This window comes from Schistocerca nitens, chromosome 6 (genome assembly GCF_023898315.1).
Source record: "Schistocerca nitens isolate TAMUIC-IGC-003100 chromosome 6, iqSchNite1.1, whole genome shotgun sequence".
Lineage (NCBI taxonomy): Eukaryota > Metazoa > Arthropoda > Insecta > Orthoptera > Acrididae > Schistocerca > Schistocerca nitens.
Genome location: NC_064619.1, coordinates 558150842 through 558177149, shown reverse-complemented (window position 1 = coordinate 558177149; position 26308 = coordinate 558150842). Strand labels below are relative to the sequence as shown.

At 40.2% G+C, this 26308-nt stretch overlaps 1 protein-coding gene across 1 annotated transcript in view; it reads right to left on the bottom strand.

The window, feature by feature from the left end:
* Positions 1–1607: 1607 nt before the first annotated feature.
* The window catches only part of LOC126263462 (uncharacterized), a 165507-nt gene continuing 140806 nt past the window's right edge, over positions 1608–26308 (bottom strand). Inside the window, exons 8-9 of the mRNA XM_049960555.1 lie at positions 10256–10372; positions 1608–1762 (exon numbers count right to left, since the gene is read on the bottom strand). Of these exons, the coding sequence (XP_049816512.1) occupies positions 1743–1762; positions 10256–10372 (137 nt within the window). The 3' untranslated portion in view covers positions 1608–1742. The remainder of the gene's footprint in view (positions 1763–10255; positions 10373–26308) is intronic.

The following is a 26308-nucleotide window of genomic DNA, read 5'->3' as shown; positions in this document are numbered from 1 at the left end:
ACATCGCGCATTCTTGAAAACGTAAAGCGATGCCACCGCACAACGAAAATTGGTGACCATAACATTCGTCATTGGTTATTTAGAACAGAGTCTGTCACCTTATGGAATTCTACAGTTATTGCTGCAGAAAGAAAACAGTGCCGATAATCGAATCAAAACAGTATAAATGTTTACGCAGTCTCTTCAGTTTGTGTTCCCTCTTAGTTCTGCTGACGATTCCAGTGTTGCTGGATCAGCTACTCCTACAGCACCCGATCAGACGTATCCGAACACACGTACAGAACACAGAATTGATCACTAGACGTCACGAGAGGCAGACCCGCCGGTATAGTGGACTGTGATGCAGTAGAGAAGCAGCAACAGCGGAATAATTCGATTAGGAAAGCTAGGTGAGCTGATAAGTAGACTCGTTATTGGATGTCATCTACATCCACCAGCGAAAGGGAACTCAGTGAATTCAGAAGTAGACTAGTCTCTGTATCTCAACTAACTCCGCCAGCGGAAGGAATCACTCTTGAGTGGCAAAATGCTACGAGCAGTCGAGTTAGCACAATGGCTGCGCGAAAGGGTACAATTGTCGAGCAGCTAATCGTAAGTCACACTTTTTTGTAGTCAGTTCTAACCGATGGACGAGGTGATGTAAAGAGTGACGTTACTGGGCAGTGGATGACTGGAAACTACTGATTTGGACCGAGGAATGAGAGTATATCCTGCGGCAATCTGAAGGAAGGGTTTGGGTATGGCGAATACCTGGAGAACACTGTCTGCCACCCTGTGCAGTATCAACAGTATAGTACGCGGGACGTGATGTTACGGTGTGGGGGAGTTTTTCGTGGTCGGGGTACTGTCCTGTTATTGCGCCGAAGAAAACTCTAAATTCAGAAAGATATGAAGACATTTTGCAGGGTTGTGTACCGCGCATGCTAGAGGAACAATTCGGAAAAGATCATTGTATCAGCATCACAATGCACCCTGTCGGAGAGCAACGTCTGAGAGGCAATGTTTTGTGGACAGTCATATTCCTGAAACTGACTGGCCTGTCAAGAGTCTAGGTATGAACACAACGAACCCAATGGAACACCTTTGGGAAGTACCGGAACGTCGACTTTGCTCGAGGCCCCAGCGTTCAACACGACCTCACGATGCCCGGATTATCGTTCTGAATGTTTTCGGCGGCGCCAGCCGCTCCAGGAAGCTATGCTAACATAGGTGGCTCATGCCTCGTCAAACCTGCGGCAAAAATGCTACTTTCTTTTGACTCTTGGTCGTCTGGAGCTCCCACTTCTGTCGCTTTCATTTCTACCAATCCGTTCAAATACTAAAAATTTGGTCTAAACCAGTGGTGATGAGTTTTCGCGGTTCATTTGTTACATGAGAAACGTCAGTAAAAATCAATATGCAACAGTGTGATAAATTCGTAATTGGTACATCATTGTAAATGTCAGTCTCAAAATCTAAGAATAATTTTTATGAAAAGCATAATATTTATTGAGTAAACGATATTGCAAGTTATAACATTTATTTGTATTTGCTTTCAGAATTTTGACAAAAATGAGATTTCTTTGACTTTGAATCATTACCACTATGCGATACACAACACGGGTGAAGTCAGTTTTCTGTTCAAACAAGTCTTACCAATTATAAATAATTTACAATAGCTCTTATAGATCTGATGCAACGTGTTTCATTCACAACGTATGCAAGTACAGAAGCGAAGTCGGATCAGACGCCTCACCACTTTGTCACTGCAGAGGGACGTCCACTGAAAGGAAAACAAAGCAAAAGTTTTGTAGTACACAACTAACTTCAAAAACAACCATGATGCAAAGCGCTTCCTTTCATATAAAAGAGAAGTAGATGGTTTACAGAATAATTAAATTCGTGTAATAATAACAAGTATAAGAACAACAATAATACGAAGAACAACAACAACGCAAGAAAAATCCAAGTATAAAAGCGGCTCATAACGTTCTTAGGATATCGATACATACAGTAATTCATTAAACAACAAATTTAGCGGATGTTTCGACATTCGTAATAAGGCTTCCTTGATTTAAAATAAGTTTGTAACTGACAGACTGGAATAGCGAGGAACGACACCTGCAGTTGGTGCACACGCAATACGTTAGACAGTTCTGCGTTCAGTGGAGAGAAAATGAAACCGAGTACCAAAACCAAGTCGCCGGCGTCGTCAATGTTAGCGGACGCGTTGCCTACGTTGATGTCTCCACTGCATTACAGATTAACAACTTGGTTTCCATCGTAACTGTTACTTTGTCAACAAAAATTCTGTTTGTTTCATCAAGACAACTGGCTGTTGTCAGACCAGTGGGCCATCTTCAGGTGCTAACAAGTGGTCTAGCATGAGTATTAAAGAACTTTTTCTTCGCCAACATGGCTCCCTGATGCTCTAAAGCATATAACATGTTACCAACCTCACTGTGCGTTCACATACATGCCGTGAAAAGTCGAAAAACATGTTTCAAACAATACAAAAGCCACAGTAACTGACCTGACCTAATACATAAATTCTATTGACTCTAAGTAACATAACTGTATAACATGTGGACACAAGTTATATTGCCAATGAATGCTTGTCAATGTATCAGTCAGTCAATATGTTAATAGATTACTAATACCATCAAAAATGTTTTCCTGAACAGATCCGGCTGATGGACTCTTTGGCATTATAGACATACGCCGTCTGTCCAATAAGTTCCGAAAGTGATTTTACTCCTGGTGCACAATCGACGCCAGGGCAGTAACTACGGAGTAGCTTGAACAAGTAACTCTAAACAACAAATGTGCATCCGACAGCTGTAAGCAAGCAGTGTTAAGCAGTGGTAGCGTGTCAACATTGTTGTGTCACAAATTTCAATGAAGTGACGAACTGAACATCGCTACATCAAGTGTCCAATTCTTTCTCCAGAATGTTTTGTAGAAGAGATAAATTTCAGCAAAGTTTATCCTGCGCACCTTGACTCCCGAACAAGAACTACACGTAGACACTTGTCGCGATCTGAAAGAGATGCAAAACGCGGACTTTTTTCACTGAAAAATTATCACCGATGACGGGACTGTGTGCATCTGTACGAACCTCCAGCAAAACCTCAAAGTGCAAACGGATGCCTGATGGTTCGCCAAGACCGTAGGACTTCTCTGGCAGTTACAAATAGTTGTATGAACGTGGGTTGTACTCAAGTAGGGGAAGACTGTGAAGAACGCCTGGAGCATTAAAACCACCATCTTACCTTTTCTCTTTTTTTTTATTAATTCAGTCTAGAATTTTTGTAGTGACGGAGTATGTCGCTCTTTTCATAGACGATCTAAGTGACTCCTAATCAAAATGAAAACTACTCGTTAATCAGTGATAACTTTTACTGTGACTACTGTTCAATCTATACACCGAAGAAGCAATAACTGAAATAAAATATCAAGAGTGGGATTACAATTCAAGGTGAAAGGATAACGTACGCTGATGGGAGGGTGAAGAATTACAGGATTGTTCGTTGGAATGGTCTATTGAGTACAGAATATGGATTGAGAGTAAACAGAAGACGAAAGTAATTAGAAGTAATAGACATGATAGCAGCAAGGAACTTAACATCAGAACTGGTGATGGCGAATTTGATAACAAATTCTGCTATCTACGCAGTGTCCGCCCCCGGTAACTGAGTGGTCGCCGACACTGTAGCTCAGCGTGTTCGGTCAGAGGGTTAGCTGCCCTTTGTAATAAAAAAACTGAGTCAACGGCTCAACACTGAACTTGAACGGGTGTCATGGGACATCCGCATCGAACAAATACAACGAACAAAATGAGAACAATTAAAAAAAGAAAAAAGAAAAATGGTCAGCGCGACAGAATGTCAAGCCTAAGGGCCCGGGTTCGATTCTCGGCTAGGTCGGAGATTTTCTCTGCTAAGGGACTGGGTGTTGTGTTGTCCTAATCCTACTCATTTCATCCCCATCGACGCGCAAGTCGCCGAAGTGGCGTCAAATCGAAAGACTTGCACCCGGCGGACGGTCTACCCGGCGGGAGGCCCTAGTCACACGACACGACCTAGGCAGCAAAATAACCATGATGGATGGAGCAAGGAGGACATAAATAGTTAACTAGCACTGACAAAAAAGGCATTTGTGGCAAGAGAAGTCTACTAGTGTCGAATATAGGCTTAATTTGAGAAAGAAGTTTCTAAGAATGTACGTTTGGAGCATAGCACTGTATGGTAGTGAAGCGTGGACTGTGAGAAAAACAGAGTATCGAAGCACTTGGAGACGTAGTGATACAGAAGAATGTTGAAAATTAGGTGGACTGGTAAGGCTCCCCACAGATTCGGCGGGGGAAGGAATATATGGAAATCACTGACAAGAAGAAGGGACAGGATGATAACCCATATGTTAAGACATCAGGGAAAAACTTCTATGGTACCACAGGGAGCTGAAGAGGGAGAAACTGTAGAGGAAGACAGAGATTAGAATAAATTCAGCAAATAACTGAGGATGTAGGTTGCAATTACTACTCTGGGATGAAAAGATTGGCAGAGGAAAGGAATTGGAGGCGGGCCGATTCAAACGTCAGAAAACTGATATACAGGCCGATTTATCTTGCTGAAATGTATGCCCAGGATTGCTTGCCACGAAAGATAACTAAACAGGGTGCAAAATATCGTTGACGTACCGCTGTGCTATAAGGGCGCCGTGGATGACAACCAAAGGGGTCCTTCTATGAAAGGAAGCGGCGTCCCAAACCATCACTCCTGGCTATCGGGCTGTATCGGGCGACAGTCAGGTTTGTACCCTACAACTCTCAGGGGAATCTCCAGACACATCCTCGCTGGTCATCGGGGCTCAGTTCGAAGCGGGACTCATCACTAAAGACAATTCTGCAATGAGACTCCAGGACAGAGATATGTCTGGAGACGCCTCAGACAGCACTGTAAAACCAACCTGATCGTCACCCGCCATGCAGCTCGATAACCAGGGGTGATGGTCTGATGTGCAATTTTTTTCATAGCAGGACCCCTTTGGTTGTCATCTGAGGCATTCTTAGAGCACAGCGGTACGTCGACGATATTTTGCGACCCGTTTTGTTGTCCATCGTGGCAACCCATCCTGGAGCTTACATTTCAGCAAGATAATGCCCGGCCGCACACGCTGAGAGTTTCTACTGCTTGTCTTCGTGCTTACCAAACCCAACCTCGTCCAGTAAGTTCACCTGATCTCTCCCAAATTGAGAACGTCTGTAGCATTACGGTCAGGGCCCACCAACCTAAGTGGGAGTTTGACGATCTAAAACACCTATTAAACATGAGGATCCCACGACTCCATCAGTCAATATCAAGTTGAACAGCTGCTTGCATAAGGACAAGACGTGGATCAACATGTTATTGACCTGATCCATTTTTGATGCTCCTTCTCTTGAATAAATCATTCAGTTTTTCTGAAACTCTAATCTTCAGCGTGTCTGTATATGTACATTACCTCTACCGATTTCCGTCCCATTCGAATAATTCTTTTTCGTTTATATAGCACCAGCGTGCCAGCATACAACAAATAGCCCAGCAATGTTCTAAGCCCATGCTCGGTCTGTGACGACTGCATAAGCGTCGGCAGGGATCGATACATGTACACTGTCTGACAAAGTGAAGCAACCAGAAATACTTCCATATGTCACTGTAACTTCGTAACGTATACACCTTCGGCGGATATGTAAATGGTGAGAGCTACAATTCACTATGAGAGATAGAAAGGCCACCAGAGTTTATTAGCGTTCAGTGTTGTTACCAGGCGTGCTAGGGTATATAAGGGCCTGAACAGCGTCGGGTGTTGATTCATCACTGTAACGGACACGGAGATACTATTACTTGTGTGAGATGGCCTTATTGACGCATGGCAGCGTTCGCAAGTGGGCCCATTGTGAGTCTCCATTTGACCAGCTGGTCGAATCGTGCAATATCCCGATTAGTGGCGCATTCGAATGTGACGGTGGCCGAAAGTGGGACAGCATCGGATTGTGAGGGTAGGCATACTCGTCAAGGGTGTGGTCGACCACGGCTGATCACCACAAGGGAGGACCGCCATACTGTGAACCAAGCATATCGTAATCTCTTCGCATCTGCGCCTGCAATCAGGCCAGCGTTCTTCGTCATTCCGCACCATTGGTCGGAAACCAGCAGCAGCCAAGGGAATTATCGTCCCTTGCATTGACTGCAATTTACACTAACGGCTGCGTTTGGAGTGGCGGCGTGACCTGGAAGCATGGATGGTTGATGGATGACCACTGTCGGCGAGCAGGTCGGCAACGTCGGGAGAGGTCCAATTCTTGCAATAATTTGGAGAGTCATATACAGGTAGGTGTTACTCCTAGAGTCGTGGTGTGGGGAGCAATCGAGTATGACTATAGGTTACGGCTGCCAGTGATTGAGGGGACTCGAATGGTACAAGGATACGTCACGGACTTCCTGTATCCTCATGTCTTACCTCTCAAGAGACTGCATAGATGTGCCATTTTTGAACAAGACAATGATCGTCTACACATGGCACGTCTCTCCATGAACTCTGTGGGTGATGTTGAGATACTTCTGTGGCCAGTAAGATCCCTAGATCAGTCCGCAATAGAGCATATTTGGGACAAGCTCGTACGTCAGCTACGCCCCAGTACCAGTATCAACTATACAATGGACCAGTTGCAATAGTTACATTTATTTAATTATTTATTGTTCCGTGGGACCAAATTAAGGAGACGTATCCATGATCATGGAACGAGTCAATACATGAAATTATAACACGATAGTAGAAACAGATAAAATGAAATACAAGAAACGTACTCAGGCGACAATTCGTAAGTTTAAATAAAGAAAATCAACAATGTAACAATGGAATTTTCTTAATTTTTCCGTTCTTCCAGGAGCTCCTTGACAGAATAGAAGGAGTGAGCCATGAGGAAACTCTTCAGTTTAGATTTAAAAGAGTTTGGGCTACTGCTAAGATTTTTGAGTTCTTGTGGTAGCTTACTGAAAATGGATGCAGCAGAATAGTGCACTCCTTTCTGCACAAGAAAGTGCATTCCACATGCAGATTTGATTTCTGCCTAGTATTAACTGAGTGAAAGCTGCTAACTCTTGGGAATAAGCTAATAGTGCTAACAACAAACGACATTAAAGAAAATATATACTGTGAGGGCAATGTCAGCATTCCCAGACTATTGAATAGGGGTCGACAAGAGGTTCTCGAACTTACACCACATATAGCTCGAACAGCCCTTTTTTAAGCCAAAAATACCCTTTTTGAATCAGAAGAATTACCCCAAAAAATAATACCATATGACATAAGCGTATGAAAATATGCGAAGTAGACTACTTTTCGTGTTGACCTGTCACTTATTTCAGATACTGTTCTAATGGTAAATAAAGCAGCATTTAGTTTCTGAACAAGATCCTGAACATGGGTTTTCCACAACAGTTTACTATCTGTCCGAACGCCTAGGAACTTGAACTGTTCCGTCTCGCTTATAATATGCCCATTCTATCTGATCAAAATATCAGTTCTTGTTGAATTGTGAGTTAGAAACTGTAAAAACTGAGTCTAACTGTGATTTAGCATGAAATTATTTTCCACAAGCCACCAACTTATTTCATGAACTACATTATTTGATAATGTTTCAGTATTACACACAAGATTCTTCACTACCAAGCTGGTGTCATCAGCAAACAGAAATATTTTTGAATCACCTGTAATAAGAAGGCATATCATTTATATAAATAAGAAACAGCAGTGACCCCAGCACCGACCCTTGGGGAACGCCCCACTTAACAGTGCCCCATTGGGACTGAACATCACTACCACTCTCAATATTGCGGATAATTACCTTCTGCTTTCTGTTCTTAAAGTACGAGGCGAACCAATTGTAAGCTACTCCCCTTATTCTATAATGGTCCAACTTCTGCAGTAATATTTTGTGGTCAACACAGTCAAAAGCCTTCGTTAAATCAAAGAAAACACCTAGCGTTAGCAACCTTTTATTTAATCCCTCTAAAACCTCACAGAGAAAAGAGAATATAGTATTTTCAGTTGTTAAACCATTTCTAAAACCAAACTGTACATTTGACAGCAAATTATGTGAATTTAAATGCTCCAGTAACCTTGTATATACAACCTTCTCGATAACTTTAGCAAACACCGATGGCATAGAAATAAGTCTATAATTGTCAACATTATCCCTGTCTCCCTTTTTATAAAGTGGCTTCACTACCGAGTACTTTAATCGGCCAGGAAACCGACCACTCCTAAAGGAAAAGTTACAGATACGGCTAAGTACTGGGCGAACATACATAGAGCAATACTTCAGTATTCTGCTAGATACCCCGTCATATCCATGAGAGTTCTTGGTCTTTAGTGATTTAATTATTAACTCAATCTCCCTCTTGTCAGTATCATGGAGGAGCATTTCAGGTAATAGTCTCAGAACACTTTTTTCTACAAGCGCTATACGATTCCCTGTTGGGACTAGGTTGCTATTTAGTTCACCTGCTATATTCAGAAAGTGATTATTAAATACTGTACATATATGCGACTTATCAGTAACACGGACATTCCAACTACGCACTGATTCTATATCCACGACCTGTCTCTGCAGACGAGCCACTTCCTTTACGACTGACCATTTGTTTTTAATTTTATCCTGAGACTTAGCTATTCTATCTGCATACCACATACTTTTTGCCTTCCTAATTACTTTTTTAAGCAACTTACAATACTGTCTGTAATGGGCTGCTGCATTTAGATTTTGACTGTTTCTAACGTTTTGATATAATTGCCACTTTGTTCTACAGGATATTCTTATCCCTCTAGTCAGCCACCCAGGCTGCCTGTTTGTGCTAGTACCCTGTTTTGAACGTTCTAACGGAAAGCAACTTTCAAAGAGCACGAGGAAAGTCTTGAGGAAAGGATTATATTTATCGTCTACTGTATTAGCACTATAAACATCTTGCCACTCTTGTTCCTTGATAAGGTTTACACAGGTCTCTACAGCAACTGGATCAGCTTTCCTAAAAAGTTGATAACTATATTTAACATGTGTTGCATGTGTTGCAGCACAAAAATCTTTTAGAGTTAAAACTTGTGCATCATGATCTGAAATGCCATTCACTTTTTTGCTAATAGAATGCCCTTCTAGCAATGAGGAACGAATAAAAATGTTGTCTATGGTTGTTCTACTGTTCCCTTGCACTCTCGTTGGAAGGAATACGGTTTGCATAAGATTATATGAATTAGAGGTCTACCAGCATCCTTTTCCCTGCACAATCACTTATACAATTAAAATTGACGTCACCACATATTACTAACTTTTTGAATTTCCTATAAAGTGAACCAAGCACCTCCTCTAGCTTAGCAAAAATGTTGTGAAATCGGAGTCTGGGGATCTATAAACAACAGCAGTTAGAAGTTTAACTCCACTAAATTTAACCACACCTGCACAACATACAAACACATTTTCAGTGCAGTACTTTGAAACATCAATTGACTCAAATGGGATACCGTTTTTCACATACATGGCTACTCCCCCACACCGCAAAGAGCTCCTAGAAAAGTTGCCAGCCAACCTCTATCCTGGTAAAGGAAGCCTCTGAATTATCTCCTCATTTAAGAAGTGTTCAGATACAGCAATAATTTCAGAGTCAACATCTATAAGCATTTCACTAACTTTATCTCTAATACCCTCATTACTCGGATACCTAAGCTTTGTCGAAAGTGGTTTCTTTGTTAGGGAGACTTCCCTTAAGCAAGAATACCTATCAGCTGAATTCAATCTCAAAAAGGTGCAGCTCTAACACCCCCTAGTACAGGAATTTTCCCATGAGTGATCCCACCACCCCCACCTATGCTGTCACCTATAAGCTTTGCATGTCAGCTCGCTTCAGGGTAGTGTATAACGACTTTGACTCCATTCCCAACCGTATCAGTGCATGCATCCAGTTCAGAGGGAGTGTTACGTCATACTGATGAGTGGACTCATACTGCCGATTTCTTTGTAAGTTTGACTCGATTTTGTTTTCACTAAAATAATATCACCTATCCTCTCCACCTCTGGGTGCTTCTCTTATTTTCTTAATTAAACTACTGGGGAGGGGTTTTATTGTCATGCAGTGTTGGTACTTTCTTAATTAAATAAAAGCTGAAGCATTAACTGCATAAAGTATGTGTGAATGAGAGAGAAGATTCCTTTCCCATGAAAGGCAACTCGAGCACCACTTACGTTCGAATGGGTCGCAGTCCTCGGCCTGTCGGCCAGTGATGTTGAAGACGGCACCGCCCGCCGTGGCGTTCCGCCAGAACGTCACTGGCACACCTTCGGCTCCCAGTTGTAATCTCACTGCAACAAACGTATTAGTGGTGCATTGAAAGAGGTCAGTACTTTGGGCTCAAATAATAAAGCGAATCTTTCAGTTTTAAACTACTGGCGGCTCCATGTCTCAGACAGATTATTTGTTTTCGTTCTAGACTGGGCTGCTGTTGAAAAACTACCTTGTGTTTTCTAGTAAATCTAACCACTGTGCCATGGATGATAAATAGTGAGAAAAGAGAGGCAGGTGAATTTTAACTGGGCGTCCTTCGTTTGACGGTAAATTTCCCCAGCAGTCAGTACCGGCAGAACTCCAAGGCTCTCTAACTTCATGAATAAATCATCGAAAGTTAATTCATCAAATTTAGTTTAGTGTGACATGACAGACGACGTACGAATGTGTTAAATCAAGAAGGCACTACTGTGATAACAAGAGAGGAATTTACGTTTGTGGTTTGCTCTATTTGTTGCTGAGCCGCGATAACAGAAAGAAGAAGCGATCAAGAGAAAATATTAGAACAATAAAATATGTGAAAGGGGAATAGGACAATGCCAATTACATTAACTTGGTTTACTCAGCTGAAACACAAAGAAACTCGTAGGTCAGGAAAGAACCCACTAGGTCGAGCGCAAAAGCTTGTGGTGTCTTTGCAACCCCTGCCATACACGTGGGCAGAATTTTCAGAGTAACGAATCATCAGGCACATAACATGGCAAAATAAAACCAAATACTTTCATTTCTTATCTCAACGATTAGTTGTACAGTACAGCCACATACGCATTTTTGACCTTTTGTCCTACTTGTTCATGCATATTGTAAGAGGTCCGAGCAGATGTAATTTCGATGTATTGCTCACGCGCTGCCTGCGATATGTAAGGTATAATAGAATCTCAGACCAGAGAGCAGTGTTGACTGCAGTAGGAACTCTGTAGCTGTAGCAGTAAGTTGTTGCTAACGAGCAGTCTGGTGTATCGTGTTGGCTGGGCCGGTCGTGGTGCAGCGATGCCGGAGCCTGAGCATTATTGTATAAGGTAAAAGCAGTCCCGCGCATATGTAGTATTGTTATCTCAAGTCCCATGTAAATGTTTTAAAAATCTCCTAATAATAATCTTTCTCATAAAAAGTAACTTTTAACAATCATTCATTTCAATTTAAAGAATTTACTAATTTCTCCAATCCATTATCATCCCGATTATTGCAAAAGAAAAATCAGTTGTTTCCATTCATAAATGACAAATCTATCGGCCAGCATTGCACGGGGCTGCGCCAGAAAAATTTATTGTAAGAGCAGATATATATGCGTTATCCGGCGACTTCATTGAGGTAAGAATTTTTCTCTTTTTTATTCAGAATGATCTTTCAGGGCCATGACGCAGCACTGCTGACGTCCAAAATTTACCAGGTTAAATTCAAAGTCAATTATTGAAACGTCATAAGTGAGCGACAATTTAATTGAGAGGTTAGTTACATTGTATTATTACCGGGTTACGGGAATTATTTTGTTGGGACGTTACACTGAATGTGAACGACATAATTATATTATTTACTGTTGAGAGGTTGTGCGGAGGTTACACTTGTCGACAACCGGCCAGGATCGTATTTCTTTGTGAATTTCTGAGAAGTAGTCAGTTATATATCTGCTCTTATTTACTTAAATGTAGTTTGCATCTGGCGCAACGCATTTACTAATTTGTCACTCTTTCTTTCACAGATCATCGGCAATTTATTGCTCTTTGTTGTAATTGTGTTTGTTCCATTTTTGCTTCGTCTTTGTTTCATTTTGGACTTCATTTTGATTTGTGAAAAACGCCGCGAAAAACTGTTAACAGTACATCGCGATGTGCAATGAGTGAAATAGCCGACTCGAATAATTTGACCGATAATACTTGCGACACTCAGTGTAATAGCGATAATCCTCTAATTACTGATAATCAGTGCGTGCCGACCACTAGTAATGATTTTAATTCTAATGATGAACAAACAAATTCAATTATGTCCACAGTAAATGTAACAACTGATGACGCGGCACGTTCTGATACAATGAACACTGCCCAGTTTGACATACCCGGTTTGCAAAATTTGGATTGTGAACAGATAAATTTTTTCCACGAAGATTAACAATGTAGTCAGAATACGTCAGATTTATTTGATTCTGATGTAGTGGCCAACAGTGCACATCCGATTGGTAAACCTTTTCAAGAAACACAGAATGACCAAATGGTTATACAAAACGTGACACATACAGATACATCATCACACAGCACAGAGAATACATCAGCTAATTTTGGCATGGATCGAGTTATGGCATTATTGCTACAACTTAATGAAAATCTCAAACAACAAATTAATGAAAATAATGAAAATCTCAAACAAGAACTTAATGAAAAATTCGACAACCATTTCAAACAACTTAATGAAAAATACGACAACCATTTCAAACAACTTATTGAATCGTGCAAACAACTTAATGAAAGTTTCAAACAGTCGAATGAAAAACACGACAACCTTAACGAACAGAACAAACAACTTAGTGAACAGATTACAGGATTACAGCCGTTACCGTGCAACGTCATGACACTAAAGAACAATTACGTGAGGAAATTAAGGCTTGTGCTAGGAACAGTAGTGAAGAAAATAGATCTGTTGCACAAGAATTAAGTAGTACACGTGTAACCACAACGAAATTACTTAGAGATGAAAGTATTGCAGTCACTGAACAATGTTCTGAAAACGCAACACAGTTACGCGACGAGTTTAAATTAATGTCAGCAGAACTTTCACACACGCTGGATGCGAAAGTAGATACGAAATTTGAACAACAGAACAGCCAAATTGACGAACGTTTTAAAGTGACAGAGATGAAAAATGTTGCAGTCTCTAACACGTCACAACATACGCCACTTTCCGAACATTTGTCGCACTCACACAGCCAGTGTAATTTAGGTAATTTACAGAGAGTACTTGACTTAGATTCCGAACAGTCACAGACAAATGGATTATCATACAATCCTGAACCAGTTCAGACATTCAGAGAAGACAATTTTGATTATAAGCACTTTCTAACCGTGAAAAAATTTAAGGTACTTAATAATGACAGAACACAGAGTCACGCTTTGGACTGGATACGACAATTTGCTTTCGTATTTTCACCAGCTTGGCCTGTAATGCAGAAACTAGAATTGGACTGGATACAACAACTCGCTTTTGAATTTTCACCGGTATTGCCTGTAATGCAGAAACTAAAATTTATTTGCAGCGCGTAAATGAACTCAGGGGATTCATTACACTTCGATGAATATGTGCCGTAGCGTGCACAGGGCCCCGAGCCATAGTAGTGCTGTTTCCTCTTTAGTTTTCTGCACTGCTGCCTTCTCTTTTACGATCCTTTATATCTATCAAAACAACTCTTCAACTATCAATCTATCTAGGATTAGAAATGACTAAAGAAAACCTGATATGACAAGTTTTACCTGAAAGTGACAGTTTTCATTAGACACTCACGAAATGACAAGAACTACCAGCGTAATTTTAATAACAGCCAAAATTTTAATTAACAGTATCGTCAAAATCATCAGCAACAGCAAACACATTTTGGTAACAATAGAGGTTTTTCCCCGCAACAGCAACAAAACCAGGCGGTTAGCATACCTAACCAACAATGAAATGTGCAAGGTCAACCAAGCTTTAATGTTTCGCCGCCTATACGTATAGCGTCGGCTCCGCCAAATAGTAACGCACAGCAACAAGGAAATCACTACGTACAGAAGACACATCATTTCAATACCTATCGCAACGCGCCGTATAGCAATGACTATCATGACAGACGTAAAAGTAATGAGCACAATTTTCAGCGTACGTTTAATAACAGTAGGTTTTACCAGCAGCATAATCAACCGCAACAACAGATTATCATGAATGAACCAGACAGTAGATATCATCCCGAACGTAATACGTCAGGACGAATGACAGAACAGTACAAATAATCGAAATGCCACAGCATCCTCCCGCAAATAACAGCACGTCAGAAAGAATTTGACTAGATACAGTACAGGTTGCATCTTCCAGCAACGCAAGCAGTACTTTTGACACAGAGAATCATGTTCACGAAAATGTTATTACTTTTGACGACATCCGAGAAACTCTTTTGCATGAAAAACCTGTTATTCAAAAAACCATTTCCCACCCTATCATTGAAGTAAAGATTGGATCATCCAAATTTTCAGCAGTAATCGATTCTGGATCACCTATGTCAGTTATAAATGAGGAAACTTTCAACGAATGTAACAAAGAGAATACCTATCCTACGTTACCATTAGGTAAAACTAAAGTAAAAGGAGCAGTATCTGGTAAAGGAGTAGATGTAAAATTACAGACACACTTATCATTTTGTATTGCAGGTCATACGTTTCACTCAAATTTTTGGATTGTTCCCTTATTGACAATAGACGTTATTTTAGGTACGAGTTTTTTGGTACAACATGACGCAATTATTGACATTCAAAATTCCTATTTAATGTTAAAGGATGAAAATGTACAAGTGGCATTAGAATTTCAGCACTCTCTATCCGTAGAAGAACAAACAATTAATCGAACAGAGGTCATTTCTACATCGCGTTACATAGACTGTCATTTGACATTGTTCACAGATACGTACGTACACAACTATAATACTCCAGATGAAGCCAACTATGACGTTATGCAAATGATTTCTGATAAAGCAAAGCAAAGCAGTGCAAATACAGACGACGAACGTACAGAGCTACGCAAAAGTCTTTTACAGCAAACTCCAGTTTTTTACAACTTCCCTGGTACTATGTCCGGTTTTATGTATGAATTTCAAGTTAAACAGCACGACACATTTAAAGCCAAACATTATCCCATTCCTTATATTCACAGAGAACAAGTTAATAAAGAATTGCAAGGTATGCTTGACCAAGGAATTATTGAACCGGCAGTTAGTCCGTACATAAACCAGCTCCATACTGTTAAGCAAAAGGATGGTTCACTTCGCCTCGTACTTGATTCGCGTCACATCAACGACATTATTATTAATGAAACAGATCGTCCACAGGCACTAGAAGAACTTCTACAGAAATTTCATGGTACTGCTATTTATTCCACATTAGATTTTAAATCGAGATTTTGGCAAATTCAGCTCCATCCGAACTGCAGAAAGTACACAGCATTTCTCTGTTTTGGAGACTGTTATCAATTTTGTAAATTACCGTTCGGTTTAACAATTTCTTCAGCAGCGTTTATTCGCGGATTGAATACTATACTTCCGACAGAACTTAAAGACAAAATCACAATGTATGTAGACGACATTCTTATTGCAGAAGCTAACTGGTCTGAACACAATCTGATTCTTGAACAACTGTTACAAACTTTTCGTGCACAAGGACTCACAGTTAATCTTAGCAAATCGCACTTTGGTAAAACTTCCATAAAATTTCTTGGACATGTATTTTCAGCAGAAGGCATTGCGCCTGATCCGGAAAAACTTCAAGCTTTACGTGACATTACTGTTCCTACGACGAAGAAACAATTACGCAGCTTTCTGGGATCAATTAACTTTTTCCGTAAATTTATTCATTACTCTGCTTTAGACACCCCTAGATTGTGCCAGTTGACAGGTAAAAACACTATTTGGTTATGGGATAGCCACGCACATTCTGAATTTGTCAGTCTAAAACAAGCTTTGTTGAACGCATCTCTTTTATCACACCCAGATCTTACTAGAAATTTTTCCATTGCCACCGACAGTTCTAACACCGCCTTAGGTGTACACATTTTTCAGGAAACTGAAGAAGACGGTACTACAGTAATTAAAAACATCGCCTTTGCGAGTCGCATTCTGTCACCTGCTGAACGCAATTATTCTGTTACAGAACTTGAAACATTATGTGTTGTATGGGCATTTACGAGATTTAGGCATTTTCTTTATGGAAGACACACTACCGTTTACACAGATCATAGAGCTATGCAGTTTTTACCTTCTGCAAAATTTACACACGACAGATTAAGCAGATGGAATCTTTATTTACAGGAATTTAATTATACAATTGTTCACATTCCCGGTACACAAAATGTTGTAGCAGACGCACTATCCCGTTCTCTCAGCAACAATCAGCAAGACATCGCACCCAACTTCTGCCAAGCAAATTCTAGCGTCATGTATATTCAACAAGTTGCATTCGAAAATTTTATTTCGGCATCATTACGAGACATAGCACAAGAGCAGAGCAAAGACAACGTGTGGAAAGACATTAAACGTTTTGGCAAGATAAGAATAATGTTACCATTAGAAACCATTATACTGTACGCAATAATATTCTGTTTCGCCGCTCTCACCCTGACAGCAACAACTGGTTATTATGTATTCCTGACGAGCTTGTTAACAAATTAATTTGGTATACTCATTTAAGTTACGCACATTATGGAGCCAGAAAATGTTTTCTTATACTGAGACAGAACTGCTATTTTGCCAACATCGAGAAACGTATTCGACGAGTTTTAGCGTCATGTAAAATCTGCCAGAAAGCTAAATCAGACACGACTTCACATATTCCTCCGTTACATCCCATTGTACCCGTTAAATTGAGACACATGGCCGCTGTAGACATTTTTGGTCCGATTCCAAGATCTAATAGAGGCTTTTGCTACATCTTTGTCGCTGTTGAACTCACTTCGAAATTTGTTACCTTCACTCCGTTACGCAAAGCAACTGCTAAATCTATTTCGAATGCATTTGTAAAACATTTTTTATTTCATGTAGGGCATGTATTGAAAGTAATTTCCGACAATGGACCACAGTTTCGATCTGCTATATGGACACGTATGTTACGAGCTAGAAACATTTCTCCGATCTATATATCCAAATATCACGCTTCTTCGAACCCTTGTGAATGACTAATGAAAGAAATTGGTAAACTATGTAGAATATACTGCCATAAAAAACATATTGATTGGGATACACACATACTCTCATTCCAGGATGTAATTAACTCCATACCAAATGAATCTACTATGCCATCTCCGACTGTTATATTGAAAAATGTTGAACCACCTAACAAAATTAAAGAATTAGTATCCTTTCCTACATCTCGTCGACTACGCCACCATGAAATAATTGACATTGCACTCAACAACATCAAACGTGCCGCAGAGCGCCGGAGACGACAGCAAAAACAGGTTTGTACATGCCGTGACTTTCACGTTGTACAGAAGATATTAGTACGCACACATTATTTATCCAACAGAGGAAAGAGTAGATGCAGTAAATTTGAGCTTCTATACGCAGGTCCATATATAATTCGCAGCATTCCTCACCCCAATGTAGTACATGTCGAAAATTTGAGAACCAGAAAAAGCAAAGGCCATCATCATGTCTCCAATATTAAACCCTTTATTGAATGAATATACTTTACGATTTATCACATCATACTGTAATGCCATTTCCTGATATTTATATGACCACTTAAGCAATTATATTTATGTGACTACTTACTGATAATGGTCGTATTTTTTCCTGGCAAGTGCACGCAAGGTAAGGTTAGCAGGTCACTTTTCTTGTCGTTATATATCAGTCCATGCACATTTTTCCAGATAAACTTACATATTTTATTACCACTTATGCAATTCTATCTATGTGACTGCTTACTGATGATTATCATATTTTTTCCTGGCAAGTGCCCCGCAAGGTAAGGTTAGCAGGTCGCTTTTCTTGTCGTTGTATATCAGACCGTGCACATTTTCCATTTTTCGTGTATGTATGATTGTTTTCCTGTTTTGTTTGTATGCACTACGAAATCTTTAAGATATAACAAACACCAGTTGACTTTGACATTTTTCCTTATGATATTTCAATATCTTGACTATTTTACATTTTTTTGCTACTACATTATGATACTCTGTGTACATTTTTCTTTTTTTTTGCATTTGAAAACTGTCTATGTTTTTTACATAATACGTTTTCTGTCATGCTATGCTGTATGCTTAATTATATCACTAGAAACAAGTTTTTATCTAATGAGTATATGATTTAAATGCAAGATATTAATCCTTATTCATCATTTTCAGAAAGCAATAACGTGTAAAAGAAATAAATTAAACAAACCACAGTGGATTACTATGAAATGGGAATTTCACCTTCGGAATGAACGAAAGAAAATGCAATACCTTGTCATGAAGAGTAAATGGATCAGAATTAACAAGCATTAACAAGAATATACTATACACATCGTATGATAGCACTCTTAACTAATTATTTTTCTTTCAGAATACAAGGCGATTGATGCAGACTGTCAGACAGAACTACACATCTTAGTTTTAGTGATGAAATATGCTATAAATAAGAAACTCTATACTATGAGTAGTTGCATGAAGTAAATGGTAATATGAATAATGAATAATGTAGTGTCTTTTTTTGCAGATGATAATAAATGATGATGAATAGTTATATCAAGAATATGGTAATGTGAATAATAAAGTTTTTCTTTGCAGGTGATGATAGTGATGAAGTTATGGTAATATGAATAATGAAGTTTTTCTTTGCAGATGATGATAATGATGACGTTTATATATTTACTGTTAGTTAAGAAATGGTATGTAGTTATTTAAGTATTTGTTGCAGTTCGTTTTGACAGTATGTCTTATGTCGCATGGTATAATGACTGAATGTTTTGGAAAGGACAGCTAGAGTACATACATATTGAGTACACGTTTCATTACCTGTTAATTCGAAGTTCACTACTTTTCAGCATAATATGCGTTTCTTCTTTCAGCTCAATAATCCATTTTGTATTTTTTCCAGGAGAAGCTATTCATGAAATTAATGTGCTATAAGCAGTTAGCATTAAATCTGTTCTAGTACTTGCATTTTTTTTACCCATTTGCGTGTATCATTCATGAATGTGATCACATATACTCTACTTATTTCATAACCTTACTACAGCTGACTCATGACGAATGATGTTATTAATCCTTATTTCCAGCAATAAGTCAAAAGCAAATATTTTCATGCCCCAGCAATTAATTATCGATCTCAACGCAATGCATTGCTAGCACAAAAAAATCTATTACCAGTCCCAGCTTTTACCGGTATACAACCAAATAATGCTACCAGTTTAAGATATATTTCTAGTCCTAAATGTAACGCAAATTTCTCTGATGTATTGATTCCATTATGTCTATGTATTATTCTAATACAGACTTTGAATAATAGTTCCAATGTCTTATATTTTAAATTTGTCTTATGTCACTTACATGATATCATATATGAATACCAGTAGCTTGATGCTACACTCATTAGCTCCTGTTTTGAATGATGACTTCTGAATAATACTGAAAAAAGTTTTGGAAAACTATATGAATACTTTGTACCTGGCCAATGAGTGCCAATAATTACCGCAATCAGATGAGTTATGAAAACTGTTTTGTAATATTCAGTACTTGCTACATGTTTAGTAACTGGCCAATGAATGCCACTGTTTACTGTAATATGATGACTTATGTATAAATGCTAAGCCATTAATTAACTCTTGCTTTGAATGATGACTTCTGAATAATGCATAAAAATGGTTTGTAACTGGCCAATGAGTGCCAATATTTACTGTAATCAGATGACTTATGAATAATGTTCTGTAATACTCCATACATAGTACAGAAATGTTTAGTAACTAGGCAATAAGTGCCAACAATTACTCAAATCGGTTGATAGACTAGTGCAGGGCTTAACAACTGGCCGGTTTTGAGCGCGAGTACTCGCGTCTGCTCAGGCACGTGCTCGCGAGCAGGTGCAAGGTCGCGGAGTAGGGAGGGAGGGGAGGGAGGGGAAATGCGCGCGCACATCTGAATAGGGCCGCAGCTTGCCTATTGAAATCACGCCGACTGTGTAACGTTTAAAGTACTAAGACAGCTCTAACAGTCACTTCGCTGGTTAAGAATCATGTCAAGCCGCCGTTGTGTAACCCCAACCATGCTTTCGCAGTTGGGAGGAATTGTATCTGTTTACAGAAAAAGATGATGTTGCAAAATGTTTAGTATGTCACAAAACGCAGAATTCTTTTAGGAAATTTAATTTGCAGCGACATTATATGTCGTACCACACGAAAGACTACGGAAGTGGAAAATGTGATGGACCAGATCGCGCACAGGAAGTTATTAAACTTAAAAGAAAGCTATCCGAAGAAGATCTGGACGACGAAGAAAAATCAACTGAGGCAGCTCTCAGAGTGAGTTACAAAATTGCTTTGCTTTTAGCAAAATCCCTGCGCCCCTTCACTGATGGCGAGCCGGCCGCGGTGGTCTAGCGGTTCTAGGCGCGCAGTCCGGAACCGCGCGACTGCTGTGGTCGCAGGTTCGAATCCTGCCTCGGGCATGGATGTGTGTGATGTCATTAGGTTAGTTAGGTTTAAGTAGTTCTAAGTTCTAGGGGACTGATGACCACAGATGTTAAGTCCCATAGTGCTCAGAGCCATTTGAACCATTTTTTGAACTGATGGCGATTTAATAAAAGAATGTTTGGTTGTTGCAGCGGAACATTTGTGTCCATCTCAAGTTGAACAGTTTCTGATTGTGCCATTATCTAACATGACCATTATGCGTCGCATACAGGACATGGCAGACGACGTCCAGAGCCAGCTTGCAAATATCTGTAAAGATTTTATGGCTTATTCTCTAGCTCTGGACGAAAGTGTTGATATCACTGGAACAGCGCATCTTGCCATATTTATTAGAGGTGTTAAAAGAGATCTTCATGTGAGGAAGGAGCTCCTCGATGTAGTAGCCATGAAGAACACTACAACCGGAGGTATTTTAAGTAGTATTGAAGAAAGTGTTGAAAATATAGGATTGTCGAGGAATTCTTCAGTTTCAGTGTCTACAGACGGTGCACCAGCAATGACAGGGAAAAAATCAGGTTTCGTTGCGCTGTTGAAGGAGAAAATGCAAAAACTGACCGTGCCGAATGAAATATGGGGCGTTTACTGTGTGATCCACCAGGAAAACTTATGTGCAAAGAGTATCACTCTAAAAAATGTGATGATTGTTGTTGTTCGTACAACCAATTATAGAAGGAAGCATGGGCTACAACACAGGCAATTTAAAAGCTTCCTTGAGGATGTAGAAAATCAGTGTGGTAGCCTGCCTTATTACAGCGAGGTCCGCTGGCTTAGTCGTGGCGAGTTATTAAATCGATTTTTTTGCCTGTTAGATGAGATAAATATGTTCATGGAAATAAATAACATGTGTGTACCTGAATTGAAAGAGCCTTCATGGAAATGTGATCTCGCATTCTTAGCAGATTTAACTAGGCATCTGAATGCTTTGAACATTTCACTACAAGGTAAAGATCTGCTAATTACTCATTTCATAGATCGAGTCCGAGCTTTTAAAATGAAATTGACACTTTGGGTGAGTCAGCTGGAAACAGGAAATCTAGCTCATTTTCCTAAATTATCATCCATGCAAGATGTTCACAAAGACTGTGAACGTTATTCACATAGTTTAGTTGCCCTTAAGGAAGAATTTGATCAACGCTTTCAAGATCTGACAGCACTAGACAGTGATTTTGATCTGGTCTCTCCATATTCAGCGAATATTGAAGAGATTCGTCCTGAGCTGCAACTAGAAATTATTGACCTGCGGTGTGAAAGAGAATACAGAGACAAATTTCAGAACAAGAAAAACATTATGGAATTCTACAGACACTTCCCTCAGGATACATTTCCTCGTTTGCACAAACTGGCGGCTACAATAATATCAATGTTCGGTTCCACGAATGTTTGTGAACAACTGTTCTCTGCAATGAAATGTAACAAGACGCGCCTGAGAAACGCATTGTCTGATCGAAATTTAAACTGCACGCTGCGCCTACGATGCACAAGAACAATTACTCCGAACATAGACGCAATTATAAACGGCAAAAAGTGCAAGTTAACCGAGAATCCCCCACTTCAGTGACACCTTTTATTGTGTAATAGTTCACAAATTAATACGAATGTAGAGGCATACACTAAGCTAATAAAATTTTGTGACAAGTGTACATTCTCCTTTATTTGTTTCATTTGTCGCAGTAATAATTCGTGAGTGATATCCCTGCAGGAGGCCGCGGATTTACATTGACTGGCGGCAGCTGTTGTGTGCACCACGTGACTCTCCCCACTCTCCGCTCTGGTCCGGTAGTGGGGGTAGCGTGCTCGCGCTGCTCCGTGCTTGCGCCTTGCTGCTCACAGTTTGCTCCGCGAGCACGTATGTTGTGAAGCCCTGGACTAGTGTAATTCTCAATGATGACTGGCATAAGACTTTAATGTCATTCACCTACTAACCTAATTACCAGAAATTACTGCAATATCCGTTTGTCCTGTCCATCCTCAAGATCATGGAGCACTATATTTGGTTTTTGCACTAATTCTCTGTTGATGTGAGGGTATGGATTCTACAAGAATGTGGTGTTCACACATCATCCTGTCCACCACCTTGAACGATGGAGATGTTATTATGGTCCCACTGTTTGGTGTACCTAATGTACTACCAAAATGATGACATTTCAGTGTCTTGGCTGCACTGATTAATACTTCGGGGAAGAGAACTTCAGATTGTCTCACTTGGTGTTGTGCTTCTGTAGAAAGATATAGACTTTCAGTGCAGCTACGTGCAACCTACTGTGCAACAACCATGATGCTATCCTTCCCATTCCTTTCCTAGTTCTTGTAACATGCTAAAGACATATACAGCTCGTTTAAATTCTTGTAAAATGATAAAGACATCTACAGTGCGTGTGCACTTTATTTCACTCCATGATATGTTATTTAAATATGCTAAAAACTTCTACATTGCATGTGCACTTTATTTCACTCCATGATATGTTGTAAATATGCTAAAGACTTCTACAGTGCGTGTGCACTTTGTCATTTGTTAATATCTTTTGTACTCATTGCGTATACTTTTTGTCATTTCTTGATATATTCTGTACTCAGTGCGTGTGCACTCTATTTCATTACTTAATATGTTCTGCACTTATCAATAATGTATACACTCTGTGACTGTAGGCTTAGTAACTAAATAGATTTTAGAAAAATTTGTTGCTCATGGCAAGTCCAATTGACTCACCATCGCAGCCAAATTTTTGCCCCCCCCCCCCCCCCCCCCCCCCACAGTGCAGGGTTATGTAAGAGGTCCGAGCAGATGTAATTTCGATGTATTGCTCACGCGCTGCCTGCAATATGTAAGGCATAAGAGAATCTCAGACCAGAGAGCAGTGTTGACTGCAGTAGGAACTGTGTAGTTGTAGCAGTAAGTTGTTGCTAGCGAGCAGTCTGGTGTATCGTGTTGGCTGGGCCGGTCGTGGTGCAGCGATGCCGGAGCCTGAGCATTATTGTATAAGGTAAAAGCAGCCTCGCGCATATGTAGTATTGTTATCTCAAGTCCCATGTAAATATTTTAAAAATCTCCTAATAATAATCTTTCTCATAAAAAGTAACTTCTAACAATCATTCATTTCACTTTAAAGAATTTACTAATTTCTCCAATCCATTATCATCCCGATTATTGCAAAAGAAAAATCAGTTGTTTCCATTCATAAATGACAAATCTATCGGCCAGCATTGCACAGGTCTGTGCCAGAAAAATTTATTGTAAGAGCAGATATATATGCGTTATCCGGCGACTTCATTGAGGTAAGAATTTTTCTCTTTTTTATTCAGAATGATCTTTCAGGGCCATGACGCAGCACTGCTGACGTCCTAAATTTACCAGGTTAAATTCACAGTCAATTATTGAAAAGTTATAAGTGAGCGACAATTTAATTGAGAGGTTAGTTACATTGTATTGTTACCAGGTTACGGAAATTATGTTGTTGGGACGTTACACTGAATGTGAACGACATAATTATATTATTTACTGTTGAGAGGTTGTGGGGATGTTACAATATATCTTTAGAGAATGTATCTTGGTATCTCTTATGTTTCCTCATTGCTGTCATTATGGCCCTCTCCGTCGTTTTGAATACGTCCTGAATCTGGAAACTCTTGCTACATCCACTGTCTCCAGATATCATTCTCTCATAATACAAGTGTTTTTACAGATTTTTCTCTACTGCTCTCTCTACCGCCAGGCTGTCTCCTTTTGTACACCTTAGAGCAGATTCCACCAGGCAATTTGTACTCGCCGTAAAAACGTTTTACATATACTCGCCAGAAATTACACTACTGGCCATTAAAATTGTTAAACACAAGGATGACGTGCTACAGACGTGAAATTTAACAGACAGAAAGAAGATGCTGTGATACGCAAATGATTAGCTTTTCAGAGCATTCACACAAGGTTGGCGCCGGTGGCGACACCTACAACGTGCTGACATGAGGAAAGTTTCCAACTGATTTCTCATACACAAACAGCAGTTGACATTGCCTGAACCACCGTTGTTGTGATGCCTCGTGTAAGGAGGAGAAATGCGTACCATCACGACTTTGATAAAGGTCGGATTGTAGCCTATCGCGATTGCGGTTTATCGTATCGCGACACTGTTGCTCGCGTTGGTCGAGATCCAACGACTGTTAGCAGAATGTTGAATCGGTGGGTTCTGGAGAGTAATAGGAACGCCGTGCTGGATCCCAACGGTCTCGTATCACTAGCAGTCGAGATGACGGGCATCTTATCCGCATGGCTGTAACGGATCGTGCAGCCACGTCTCGTTCCCTGAAACAACAGATGGGGACGTTTGCAAGACAACAACAATCTGCACGAACAGTTCGACGACGTTTGCAGCAGCATGAACTATCAGCTCGGAGATTATGGCTGCGGTTACTCTTGACGCTGCATCACAGTCAGGAACGCCTGCGATGGTGTACTCAACGACGAAACTGGGTGCACGAATGGCAAAACATCATTTTTTCGGATCAATCCAAGTTCTGTGTACAGCATCATGATGGTCGCATCCGTGTTTGGCGACACCGCGGTGAACGCACATTGGAAGCGTGTATTCGTCATCGCCATAATGACGTATCACCCGGCTTGATGGTATGGGGTGCCATTGGTTACACGTCTCGGTCACCTCTTTTTCGCATTGACAGCACTTTGAACAGTGGACGTTACATTTCAGATGTGTTACGACCCGTGGCTGTACTCTTCATTCGATCCCTACGAAACCCTACATTTCAGCAGGTTAATGCACCACCGCATGTTGCAGGTCCTGTACGGGCCTTTCTGGATACAGATAATGTTCGACTGCTGCCCTGGCCAGCACATTCTCCAGATCTCTCACCAATTGAAAACGTCTGGTCAATGGTGGCCGAGCCACTGGCTCGTCACAATACGTCAGTCACTACTCTTGATGAACTGTGGTACTGTGCCGGCCTCGGTGGCCCGAGCGGTTCTAGGCGCTTCAGTCCGGAACCACGCGCCTGCTACGGTCACCGGTTCGAATCCTGCCTCAATCATGGATGTGTGTGATGTCCTTAGGTTAGTTAGGTTTAAGTAGTTCTAAGTTCTCGGGGACTGATGACCTCAGATGTTAAGTCCCACAGTGCACAGAGCCATTTGAAACTTTTTTTTTGTTGTATCGTGTTGTAGCTGCATGGGCAGCTGTACCTGTACACGCCATCCAAGCCCTGTTTGACTCAATGCCCAGGTGTATCAAGGCCGTTATTACGGCTAGAGGTGGTTGTTCTGGTTACTGATTTCTCAGGCTCTATGCACCCAAATTGCGTGAAAATGTAATCACATGTCAGTTCTAGTATAATATAGTTGTCCAATGAATACCCGTTTATCATCTGCATTTCTTCTTGGTGTAGCAGTTTTAATGGCCAGTAGTGTAATAAAATTCCTTTTAAGCAAAATATGACATCTTTCATAAGCATTTCTACCATTATTAAATTGTTCTTCCTCTTCTTCGCGAATGTATCACTTAGGAGCACGCGTAATCAATATTTGTTGGCCTTCCTTTTCGCCCAGCATTCCTTCATAAG